Source organism: Cervus elaphus, chromosome 1 (assembly GCF_910594005.1).
Source record: "Cervus elaphus chromosome 1, mCerEla1.1, whole genome shotgun sequence".
In the NCBI taxonomy this organism is placed as follows: Eukaryota; Metazoa; Chordata; class Mammalia; order Artiodactyla; family Cervidae; genus Cervus; species Cervus elaphus.
The window spans coordinates 76,898,660-76,912,087 of NC_057815.1; the positions used below are offsets into that span (position 1 = coordinate 76,898,660).

Here is a 13,428-nt window from a genome sequence, read left to right on the forward strand (position 1 = left end):
TTTTAAAGTTTAAAATAGATTTTAAATTAATCCTAAAATTGAATCTTCAAACTAAAGCAAAATCTAACTCCTATATATCTAATTAATAACATAGCCATACAAATAATTGACTTAACTTTTGAATCAGTATTCTAACTGTATATACTTAATGGAACATAATCTTTAGACAAAAATGTATTGTGAACATTTTAAATACTTGGTGGTTTTGTTTTTGGTAAAGGTTGTATTATTTTCGGATAGGGCTAATGAGTAAATCTGTAAGTGTCAACTGGGATTCTGACTGTAGGAAAAGGAAAATATGTGTGAAATGGAGGAAGATGAGGAATGCTATATTGGATTTGAATTAGAGTTGGCATTATGCACTCATCATTTTAAAAAGACATGTATTTCCTAGCTTTGTCCACCTAAGGGGCCTAAAAGCAATGAGACCTCAGGCATTGAATATACTTGACACACAGATCTTGGTTTCAAAATGCCATTGCCCACTAAAAGAATTCTACTAGAAATGGTTGACTTCAGGTCTGGTACAGAATTTAAAAAAACAAGATGAACCTGAAACATCTTGTGCTAGAAGGTAAGAATGTGTCAGAGCACCATGGAGGACATGTGAAAAGGAAACAGGATTGAGGAGAGAAATTGAATATCATGATAATGATTTTTTTTAAGTATAATACATATACATTGAAAAATATATTAGTATACATTTATATATTATGTATGCGTTTATATAGATAAGAAAGAAAAGGGGGAAATGCTCATTTTTATAGAAGAATGTTAACTTTTAAATATTGAAAGTACTGTAATTAGAGCACTACTGTTTCTAATCTCCAGTACAATAATTAAAATAAAGATCATTAACAGTTGGTGTCTGAAACCATTAGCTGTTGGGACACTGTCTTAGAAGTTAACACCTCTCAATTGTGTATTAATTTCAAAGAGAAGAAATAACTACATTCAGAGATCTGACAGCACCGTAACCACTTCAAGTTTAACATCGCCAGTAATGAGACAAACTGAGAGTATGTGTGTCCTCATGAGATGCAATAGTAATTACAAAGCATCTTGATGTACTTCTCATGAAGAAGCAATCAGACAAATCTGGTATTTGGGATAGTACAAATACATTACAAGTGCATTCAATTGACTTGGATTTCTCAAAATAAAAAAATCCATGTCATGAAGTCAAAGCAAAAGGGATCTGGAATTAGGGGCAAAGTGGAGACACTGTTCTAAATGTAGAGACGTAAGCAAATATAATCTTGAATTTTGATTGCATCCTTCAAAGAGCTTTAAAATTGTGAACACTGACAACTGAGGGAAATTGGAATATGACCTCTGTATTAATCACATGCAATAATGACAGCATTAAATTTCTTCGTCTGGTAATGATATTTGGTTATATAGCTGAATGTCCTGTTCCTAGGAGATACCACTGAATTATTTAAGGATGCAATTTCATGACATCTGCAAGTTATTTTCAGGTAGATTAAGAGAAAAGCGTGTGTCTGTGTATAAACGTAAAACAAGTATAACAAAATGTTAGCAGTCTTTGAATCTTAAGTGACAGGTATGTAGATTATTCCTTGTTCTATTTCAGTTTTTCTGTGGGTTTAAAATATTCAAAATTAAAAAAAATAATAAAAAAAATATTGAAAATAAAAATCAAGGGGAGAAAAATATCTTGTTCTGAATTACTCTGAAAATGTATAAGCTTGAAATTTTCTAGAAGAGTTACTGGGAAATAATGTTAATTATCAATTCATTTGAACTATCTGATATTCCAGAGAATGTTAGAGGGACTTTAGAGATTATCTTTTCTAGGTCCCTTATTCACACAGGTGAAGAAAAGAGTCTGACAGTAATAGAGTCACTCACTGAAATCACATGGTAAGCCAGTAGTGGCTCCTGGACAGTGAATTCAGCTGTCCTGTTTTCCAGGATATTTGTTGCTTTTCCTGCTGTGCTATGTTATCTCTTCCACTGAAAGGACTTTGTTGGAGGTAAAGTTAAATTAAGAAAAATACAGTGTATCATTTTTTCTTCCTAGTATGTCTTCAATATTTCCCCTGCATTTTGACAGTATTATGAGACCATGTTTGATCTCTTGATCTATAGGTCAGGAATTTAGTGAAAGAGGTATGCTTCTTTTGATAATTGCCTTCCTAGAATTCTTTTGATCATCTGGTTTGAGCTGTGTGTTTTTTGTCATTTATTTTTGTTATCCTCTAGTTTAAGCTATGAAGAAGGACATCCCTCAAACTCTGAAACAGACCTCCTTCAGAGACAGACTTTTGCAGCCTCTCATCAGCTTCCTGGATATGCTGCCACACCTCAGCCAACTGGTAAAAATTCTCCTGTGAAATATACCCTGAATCTGGGTGCATTTAGTGAATAAGAAGGAAAATCAACTTCCACACATTGGGTTATGAAAGTGTACAGGACAGAACGGTTACATGGGAAACATTAGAATGAAAATGAGATTAAAAGCTTTGTCTTTTACTAATGGGAAATAGTTATATAGTTAATTAGTAGGGAAATCTTTTTTCCTGCATCTCTATAGATTTTAAATTATAACTATGCTTAAGCAAATTAATACTTGTTTGCTATTCAAAATGAAACAGTTTGGGGTTATGGCACTTTGGGCCTCAAATTTCAGTGATTCCTTTTAAAAATAGCATCAGGAATATCCTTTCATGTTCATGTATATTTTTACTTTGGGATACATTTTATCTTCAAATGCAGGTCTTTCTGGAGTTTTTGATACTAGTGTGAAGAGTGCCAGCACTAACACTAAAGAACCTTCGGTGATGAATTTTCTCTCTGCTGTTGAGTCCCGACCTGCTCAGGCTGCTTGTCCAGGAACTACTCTTTTACCACAATTCAGGGCCCCATCCTGGCAGACAGGTGACTCTTTGTTTTCAGAACTTTTAAGTCCTATAGAAACACTGCTGAAAATTCACTTTTTATAGTCTTGTCATCATGGTAGTGTGGCTGAGAGTGATGTTAATTATTGATTTTCCAGTGAACTTTAAAACCTGGAATTTTTCACTATTTTAAGGTGGACAGAATTCAAGAAATTGTTACTAGCAGAAATTCAGTTTTAGCACTCTGATGAAAACTAACAAGTTGAAGAAGGTAGGTAATTGTTAAAAGGTAAATCCTAGATATAAAGTTTTTACCTGGCAATTTAAGTAGTCCCTTATTTACTTGAGAGAAGAAAAGATTAAATTTCTTTTCCTTTTGTCCCTCATTTTACTTTTACATAGGTATAATTGACATGTAAAATTGTAAGATATTTAGAGTGTACGTTGTAGTAATTTGGTACATGTTTACATTGTGAAAGAATTCCTCCATCTGGTTAATTAACACACCTATCACTTTACATGTTTATCTTTTGTGGGGAAGTTGGTGAAAGATTAAGTTTTATTTTAGTGCCTTCAGACTGGATAGGTGGTATAGTAAAAAAACAATCTTAGAACTGATTTTGTCATTAGAGTTAGGAAAGTTATCCTTAAGTGAACAGAATAAGTCATTGTTTAATAAAAGCTAGTACAAATTGATGTTATTCTATTATGTACTTTTCTATTTTATTTTTCTTATTTCATTTTTCTGTTAACCCTTGAAATTGTTTGTGTATATTTTTATTTTTTGCAGGATGACAGGTTATTTTTTTTTATTAAGGTTTCATCTTAAAGACTATACTTTTAAGTAATAGCTATCGGAAATATTTTATCATTTTGATGTAGATTCCATTAATACCGCTGTCTTTTCAGTATGTCTGAGAAACTTCTGCTTCCAAAGAAACAGTGTGTTAGTGTGGCATAACACAAAATTTTTAAAAAAATCAAAACATACAGTAGCTTTATTTATTGCTTCCTGGAATAATTTTACATTACATGTATTTAGTTAATTCTAAGCATTATTTATTGTTTCAAGAGTAACTAGATGTTTTCTGTCCTTGTAGTCATAATACTGTTTTGATTGCAGCCCGTCTTCTGGGATCTTAGCTCCTCGACCAGTTAAACCTGGGCCCCAGCAATGAAAGATTGAGTCCTAACTGTTGGACCACCAGGGAATTCCCACTTTTTGGACATTTAATGGAAAGAAGTGAAAGAAGAATATTTTTGAAAAGGGCCAGAGAACCTTTTCCCCTCTATTTTTTCAAAATGGAAAAAAAAAATTTTTTAATGGAAGCTCACTAAAAAATATGTAAATAGGCTTAGAGATTGAACTTATGGTTACCAGGGGAAAAGCATGGGAGGGGGAGGGATAAATTGGGAATTTGGGATTGACATGTACACAGTGCTATATTTACAATAGATAACCAGGAGGGACCTACTGTATAGTGCAGGGAATGCTGCTCAATATCCTGAAATAACCTAAATGGGAGAAGAATTTGAAAAAGAATAGATACATGTGTAACTGAATCACTTTGCTATACTCCTGAAACTTAACACTGTTAATCAGTTTTGCTCCAACATAAAAATTTAAGAAATGGAAACAATTAGGGCTTCCCTGGTGGCTTGGTGGTAAAGAATATGCTTGCCAGTGCAGGAGACATGGGTTTAATCCCTGATCTGGGAAGATCCCACATGCCGCAGAGCAAATAAGCCTGAGAGCCACGACTGTTGAGCCTGTGCTTTAGAGCCTGGGAACCACGGCCGCTGAAGCCCATGTGCCCTAGAGCCTGTGCTCCGCAACAAGAGAAGCCACCGCAATGAGAAGCCCACGCATGGCAACTTGAGAGTAGCCCTTGCTCCCCGCAACTAGAGAAAAGCCCACACTGCAACGAAGACCCAGCACAGTTAAAAATTAATTAATTAATTAGGGAAAAAAAAGAAAAAAAAAACAAAAGGTATATAAAATGAAAAGTGATAGTTCCTAACTACAGTCCTGCTTTTTAGAGAAGGGTTAATAGTGTTTACTCTTTTTTGATATCTTTGTGCATCAAAACTTTTTTGTATTTTCACCTAAGCAGTGTTACAGCAGCCAGTATTACTAGGATATGCCATAATTATTTCACCAGTCACCTGTTGACAGACATTTAGGTTGTTTCTACCTGTTATTCACAATAACTGTACTGAATACGTTGTTTGAATCTTTGTGTCCACTTATTTCCATAGGGTAAATTTCCATAGATCTAAATTTCTATAGGAACTTTTGGATCATAAGGGTATACATGGTTTTACTTTTGCTGTAAGTGGCTAGACTGCTATCCTGAAATGTTAACAATCTCTTCTTGACAGTACTTCATTAATTTCTGATCAGCTTTTTGTGATAAGCATGCATCTATTGTTATTGGAAGCTGTTCATAAGAAATCAAAACTTGAAATGCAAGGATTTTTAAAAAATACATGTATTTTGATAAAAGAAACTTTGCGGTGTTAGTTAACCTCACTATTATTTTTAGATTTATTTATTACGTTAAGTGTAGGGAATTTGGTTTCAGTTTTAATGTTACGAACATTTTAGTTTGTTCATTGGTATTTTGCATGGGAATTTCAGGGTTAAGTAATCACTAGTGATGATATATATTTTTACTATTTTTGTAAGTTTCAAATGACTTACCTGACTATATGTATAATCTCATGTTTATGTAACAATAATAGAAATGAATTGCTGATACCTTTGTAGTTTTGTTTTTGCCTTATAAAAACTAGCTATTTTGAAATGTATTTTTTAGAATTTCTATGCAGAACTAATTTGTTAGACTTTTTAGTTTTAAAGAGATTTTGATGGATTAAAGGTTATGTAAGTTTTATAAGTCTGTATTATGAGAACAGATAGAAGTGTTTGTGCTATAACTGCATAAGTGTATTTGTTTTCTTTTCACAGGTATGCATTCCTCAGCACCAACTGAGCTGTTTGTTACTGGACCTTTGCCAACCACTGGAACACTTCCATCCCCTGCCCTCCCTGCTTATCAGCATCCTGCCACCTTCAGCAATAGAAACTTTGCTACCACCTCACCTTTGGTGCTTCAGGATTCAACTTTTAACACTACATCAAATGGAATTTTAAGTCCTCATGATCCTTTGCTTCAAATCAAGACTTCCCAGGGAACTGTTCCAACTGCTTTGACATTTGAGCGCCTGGGCAGTTCTGCGATAAGTAACAGCATACCACCTCAGTCTTCAACGTACCGCTCAGCTCAAGAGTCTGCACCCCATCTTTTACAACCTCAGTTTAGTTTGTTGCCTTCAGCACTTGGAGGAGCCCAGCAAACTCCTCAAGCCTACGGTTCAACTCTCTTTACTAGTTCTACTGCTTCCATTGAAAGAGCTCTTCTCCGAGAATGTAGTGTTATTAAACACCATCAGCGGCCTTCAGGTACCCAGTCTATTCAGGCACAACTGACTGGTTCACAGCATTCCTTACACAGTTATCTTTCAAATGCAAGTGGGGTTAATTTTCAGGAAACAAGCAGGCAGTCATCTTTATCCTGTAGCCCGATTGGAGAGTCTACTCAGGTGAGCAGTGGAGGATTGCAACAGAATCCCTCCCAGGTCTCAGCGGAACTTGCTCAGTCCTATTCATCTGCAATTCCATCGTCAGGGTATCCTCCTCCTGCAAAAGTAAAAAGCTGTTCTACAAAACAACCACTAGCATCAGCCAAGTCCCCCAAACCTCCAAGTATAATTCCTCCTGTGCAAACACTAAGCTATTCCAAACCTTTACATAACCAGAGTTCTGTAATATCAGGCCAAGCACAGATTTATTCTACAGCGCAGCTACCAAGCCTTTTATCAGTTAGTCAGTCTCAAAATTATGGTGTAGTACAGCCACATAATGTGCCATCTATTGTTCATTCACAGGTTTATAGGTCCAGCAAAGTTGAGAAGTTGCCACCTTTGTATAAAACATTGACTTTTTCTGGCTCGTCTCAGACTATAACTTCTGAAAATTCAACACTTAATTATTCTTCTAATCAGCAAGAAGTGTTATCTTCAGTTACAAATGAGAATTACCCTGCTCAAGCAAGAGATGCCTCTTCAGATAGCCAGTCTCAGAGTTACTCATCTGGTCACTCTCAGGGTTTATCACCAGTTAGCCAGACACAGGTTAGTTTTTCATCTCAGTCACAAGTTTTGTCAGTTGTTAGTCCTTCAGAAAGCTATGCTTCAGGTCAGTCCCTAACATTAACAGCCCCTTCTCTTTCTTATTCTTCTGCTTCTCGGGCTCAGAATATGCCAGATGCTAGTCCAACTCAGAATTTTATTTCTATGCATTCTTCCCAAAATGCTCAGACCCAAGGGTCATCATCTCCCCAGTCTCAAAAGTTTTTGCCTGCTGTCCAGTCGTCATCTTTTGCAACCTCCACTCATTGTCAGACCTTACAGAATAACCTACCTTCCCCTGATCCAAAGTCTTATGCTGAAAGAAAACTTGACGCAAATGTTTATACATCTTCAAAACAAGAGGATGATTTTCCAATGCAAGAGTTACAGGTATTACAGCCACAAGTATCTCTTGAGTCATCAACCCAAAGGCTGTCTGATGGGGAAATGAACGTTCCAGAGTCAGCTTATAAGGTGTCAAAGGCAGATGACAGATATTCTCAGAGCATAATCAGAAGTAATTCCTGTCTTGAAGATCAGGTGGTTGGTATTGCTCTACAAGGGTCTAAAAAAGAAGAAAACATTGTTGGATCAATGACACAACTTAACCAACAAATTGGCCAAGTCAATAATTCTGCAACCCTTGATATTAAGAAGACAACTAATTTAATGCAAACTCCACAAATACAGTTGAATACTAAAGACCTAAACCAGCAGCATTCTCTTATACAGAAGGTACATGAAGCCAAGGTCCAGGAGCAGCATGATCAAATAATTAATGCCTCATCTCAGATTCAGATTCCGAACAATGCTTTAGGGCATGGCCATCAGGTATCTCTTCCTAATACACAGGTTCTTTTAGATTCTGCCTGTGATCTACAAATTCTTCAGCAGTCAATATTGCAGGCAAGTTTAGGACAAGTAAAGACATCTTTACAAGTACAGCGTGTTCAAAGTCCTCAACAAATAGTACATCCTTTCCTTCAAATGGATGGTCATATTATTCGGAGCAATGGCGAACATTCTCAGCAGCAACTCCATCCTCAAAATTCTGAAATTATGAAAATGGACCTTTCTGATTCTTCAAAACCATTACAGCAACATCTGACAACAAAGGGCCATTTTAGTGAAACAACTCAACATGATTCAAAGAATCATTTTGTTTCCCTTGGATCAATATGTTTCCCAGAGGCAATGCTCCTCAGTGATGAGAGAAATATTTTATCAAATGTAGATGATATCTTAGCAGCTACAGCAGCAGCTTGTGGGGTCACACCTTCTGATTTCTCCAAGTCAACTTCAAATGAAACCATTCCTGCTGTTGAAGATGGTGATTCTAAATCTCATTTTCAGCAGTCATTAGATGTTGGACATGTGACATCAGATTTTAACTCCATAGCAGCTACAGTAGGAAAGCCACCAAATATAAATGATATTTCCTTAAATGGAAATCAAATTACTGTAAACCTTTCACCAGTACCTACTCTTCAGTCAAAGATGACTCTTGATCAACCGCATGTTGAAGTACCTGGTCAAAATAAAGCTTCTAAAGTAACTTCATCAGTGGTCGGACCAGGTCATGAAGTCCAGGAGCAAAGTTCTGGTCCATTCAAGAAGCAGTCTGCAACCAGTCATGAACCTGAAGAAGACAGCGAAGTTGCTGTTGATAGTACATTAAATAATAACAGAAATCAAGAGTTCGTTTCTAGTAGTAGAAGCATAAGTGGAGAGAGTGCTACATCGGAGAGCGAATTCGCTTTAGGCGGTGATGACAGTGGTGTGTCGATGAACTCCTCTAGGAATACACTTGCAGTGTTGGCCATGGCCCAGCCTGGGGAGCCAATCAGTGTCAAGATGGAAGAGGAAAACCAAGATTTAATGCATTTTAACCTCCAGAAGAAGAAGACTAAAGGAAAAGGGCACACAAAAGAGGAAGACAACAATCATCAGAAACAGCTGAAAAGACCTGCCCAAGGCAAACGCCAGAATCCAAGGGGAACAGATATATATTTGCCGTATACTCCCCCTTCCTCGGAAAGCTGCCATGATGGTTATCAGCATCAAGAAAAAATGAGACAGAAGATCAAAGAAGTAGAGGAGAAACAGCCAGAAGTCAAAACTGGATTTATTGCCTCTTTCTTAGATTTTCTGAAATCTGGGCCCAAACAGCAGTTTTCCACTCTTGCTGTGAGAATGCCTAACAGGACTAGGCGACCAGGAACACAGACCGTTCGTACATTTTGTCCACCACCACTTCCAAAGACTGCAGCTGCAACACCCACACCGTTAGTGTCTGAGGTTGGGGCTAACAGTCCATCAGAAAAACTTGATAACGAACTTAAAAACTTGGAACATTTATCTTCACTTTCTTCTGATGAAGATGATCCTGGAGTATGCAGTCATGATATTTACAAAAGCAGCTCTACTACCTTGAATACTTTAGACGCTACTTCTGATAAAAAGAAGAAAACAGGTAAAGTTTTAAATTTGAAGTTCATAATTATGGCTTTCTATTTTTTTTTTTTCTGGCTCTGGAACAAGTTTTATGCTTTCTTAGCTTGAAGCAAGTCTGCAATTTCTCAAGACAGAATGCTTAGGCAGATATCTTAGACTTATTTTTTTTAATGTTCCTTGCCTCTAGGAAGGTTCTGAGTTTTAGACTGGGTAGTTCTGGGTTTTATTCAGCTTTTTATCACATGCAACATAGTTTACATAGTGCACTATCCAGATTTTTCTAATCTGAGACACCTTGAAGTGACTCATGGATATGGGACATCATATTGAGGGCCATGTTGTTATGTATAAACTGGCATATATATATATATACATATATATGCAAAATTTGTATGCTAATTTTACCTAAAAAATTAACATTTTGGGTTATTTTGTGTGCAGCATGAAGATTAATATAATTAATTCAAAACTTTAAAAAGTTTGCACTGGTTTCATACTGTATGCCCAAAGCCTTAGGTGTATGTTTCACTTTTCTCTGTAGTTAAGGGAACATTTTAAGGAACTGTTTTGAGAAGCATTGTCTTATGTAAACAGTTGTCAAGCAGTATAAAAGTTACTGTTTTAAAGAACATGCTAAAGGAAAAAATAACAGTCAAATAGCTACCACCTCTGTGCCAGGAACTGTTAGCAATATTGTGAGTTGCACTTTGTTATCTCCAATATACAGATGATATAACAGACTAAATGAATTGTCCAGGCCCATACAATTAGTAAATGACAAGAATTGGAATCTATATTCAGGTTTAAATCATACTCAGGTTTATCTGGTTCTAACACCTGTATTCCTGCCTACCGCTTTTGTATGAATAGAGTGGTACTTATGGGTTAAACTTTGTTTTGTGATGTACTTTTCAGCTTCTCTCCAGATTTGACTACCTTTTTAACTAATAAAGTGATGTGAAACAGCCGGTATCCCAAATAATCTATTAGTGTAAATGTCTGCTAATACATTTGTCATCAAAAGTTTTAAGTCTGCTAAAACATTTCTGAAGAATTCTCATTTTGTTATACTGGGAAGTTAGCAACTGGAAAATTATTGCTAGAGTCAGAACATAACAGATGTAGCTAATCACAGTAAGGTTTTACATTCTTCTCCCTCAATTTAGAATACTTTGCAATTACTGTTATATTCCCTCTTATATTCTTAGGGCAAATCTTTTATAATCTCTTAGAAAACATGAATCTAGAACTAGTTTTTTCTAGATGACTCTTATTATCTCATTTTTAGTTAAAACCACCACCATCAACCTGATCCTTATTAATAGATCTCTGAAGTTCTCCCTTTGTGCATTGCCTCCTCTTCCGTGAGGACTCAGCATCTCTTGCTTGGGACTATTGCAACAGATTTCTCATTAGAATCCTTCCCACCAGTCTCTGCACCAGTCCGTCTTCCACATTGTGATCACATTTATCTTTATAAAAAAGAAGAGTAGTGTAGCGTGTTAGTTGCTCAGTTCAGTTCAGTTCAGTTGCTCAGTCGTGTCCGACTCTTTGGGACCCCATGAATCGCAGCACGCCAGGCATCCCTGTCCATCATCAACTCCCGGAATTTACTCAGACTCATGTCCATCGAGTCGGTGATGCCATCCAGCCATCTCATCCTCTGTTGTCCCCTTCTCCTCCTGCCCCCAATCCCTCCCAGCTTCAGGGTCTTTTCCAATGAGTCAACTCTTCGCATTAGTCGGCCAAAGTATTGGAGTTTCAGCTTCAGCATCAGTCCTTCCAATGAACACCCAGGACTGATCTCCTTCAGGATGGACTGGTTGGATCTCCTTGCAGTCCAAGGGACTCTCAAGAGTCTTCTCCAACACCAGTTCAAAAGCATCAATTCTTCGGCACTCAGCTTTCTTCACAGTCCGGCTCCCACATCCATACATGACCACTGGAAAAACCATTGCCTTGACTAGACGGACCTTTGTTGGCAAAGTAATGTCTCTGCTTTTTAATATGCTATCTAGGTTGGTCTATAACTTTCCTTCCAAGGAGTAAGCTCAGTCATGTCCAATTCTTTGTGACCCTGTGGACTGTAGCCTGCCAGGCTCCTCTGCCCATGGAATTCTTAAATCAATTATTAATTCTCTGCTTTTGAAATACTTCTTGGTGCTCCATGGAAAAAAATTAAAATAATGTGTAAAAATTCTCCCTTTCCACGTTTCACTCTTTGCTCACTCTTGCCACTTCCCCTCTTCTGTGACAGCTGTTTGTCGTCGTTCCTTGGACCTGTGAGCGCCTTTCATAATCATGCTGCTTTTGAACAGGTTTTTCTCTCCCTGGGTCCTCCTCAGTTTTTTAGTCCAGTAGATATTTTTAGTTCTCCTTGAAGACCCTCTTCAAAATCACTTTGTGAAAGTTAACTCCTGGCAGAATTAGTGCTCATATCCTCTAAATTCTCACAGGTCTTAAATCTTTCTAAAGGGCAAAAGTTTTAAATTTCTACAAGATCTGACTTATCCATTTTTCCTTTTATGATTTGTGCTTTTTGTATCTTAAGAAATCTTTGCCTAACCCATAGTCACAGAAATTGTCTCTTGTTTTCTTCTAGAAATTTTAAAGTTTTGCATTTTGCATTTAAGTCTAGGATCCCTTTTAATTTGGGGGGTGGTGGTATAAGATGTGAGGTATGGGTTGAAGTTTTGCACATGGACGTCCAGCTTTTCCAACACATTTGTTGAAAAGACAGTCCTTTCTCCGTTGATTGCTTTTCACGTCTTTGTCAAAAATCAGCTGACCATATTTGTCTTGTTTTTTTAATTATGTAGGTTTTGGGTCGCTCAGTCATGTCCAACTCTTTGTGACCCCATGGACTATACAGTCCGTGGAATTCTCCAGGTTAGAATACCTGAGTGTGTAGCCTTTCCCTTCTCCAGGGGATCTTCCCAACCCAGGGATTAAACCCAGGTCTCCTGCATTGCAGGCGGATTCTTTACCAGCTGAGCCACAAGGGAAGCCCAGCTGACCATATTTGTATGAATCTATTTCTGGACTCTCAGTTCTGTCACACTGATCTACATGTTTATACTTTGACCAATGTGACACTGTCTTAATTGCCTTACCACTGTGTGCTTAATCTTTCAGTCGTGTCCAACTCTTTGCGATCCCATGAACTGTAGCCTACCAGGGTCCTCTGTCCATGGGGATCCTCCAGGCAAGAATACTGGAGTGGGTTGCCATTTCCTTCTACAGAGGATCATCCTATTGCAGGGATTGAACCCGCGTTGCAGGTGGATTCTTTACCATCTGAGTTACCGGGAAACCCTTAATCAATTGCCTCATAATTAGTTTTATAATTAATTGATTACTGCCTTAATTAATTGCCATAGCTTTACACTAAATCTTGAAATAAGGCACTGTGAGTCTTCCAAATTTGTTCTTTTCAAAATTGTTTTGCCTATTCTAGTTCCTTTCTTTTTCTGTACCAAAAAACCCCCCAAAACCCTACTGGGATTTTGATTCCCCGGAATCTAGTTGCAGTTTGAGGAAACTAAACTGTTAACAACATGCTGAGCCTTAATTCATGAACACATTTGATTTCTCTTACCGGTCTTGCATAGTTTGGGGCATACAGATCCTGCACATGCTTTGTTAGCTTTATTCCCAAGTTTTTGGGGGTGCTGTTTATTGTAAATAGTACTTTCTAAAATTTTCAAATTCCAATTATTCCTTAGTAGATTAAAAAAATACAGTTAAACTTTATATGTTGATCTTAAATTTGCAAAACTGATTTAAAAATTTTTTTAAATGGGAATTCCTTGGCAGTCCAGATGGTTGGATGGCATCACCAACTCACTGGGTTTGGGTGGACCCTGGGAGTTGGTGATGGACAGGGAGGCCTGGCGTGCTACAGTTCATGGGGTCG

At 37.2% G+C, this 13,428-nt stretch overlaps 1 protein-coding gene across 2 annotated transcripts in view; it reads left to right on the plus strand.

Moving 5' to 3' along the window:
* Window positions 1–13,428, plus strand: part of QSER1 (glutamine and serine rich 1) — an 80,797-nt gene that overhangs the window by 34,025 nt on the left and 33,344 nt on the right. For both annotated transcript variants that reach the window (XM_043908848.1, XM_043908849.1), the window contains exons 2-4: window positions 2,230–2,342; window positions 2,743–2,904; window positions 5,836–9,531. In XM_043908848.1, coding sequence (XP_043764783.1) covers window positions 2,230–2,342; window positions 2,743–2,904; window positions 5,836–9,531 — 3,971 coding nt within the window. The remainder of the gene's footprint in view (window positions 1–2,229; window positions 2,343–2,742; window positions 2,905–5,835; window positions 9,532–13,428) is intronic.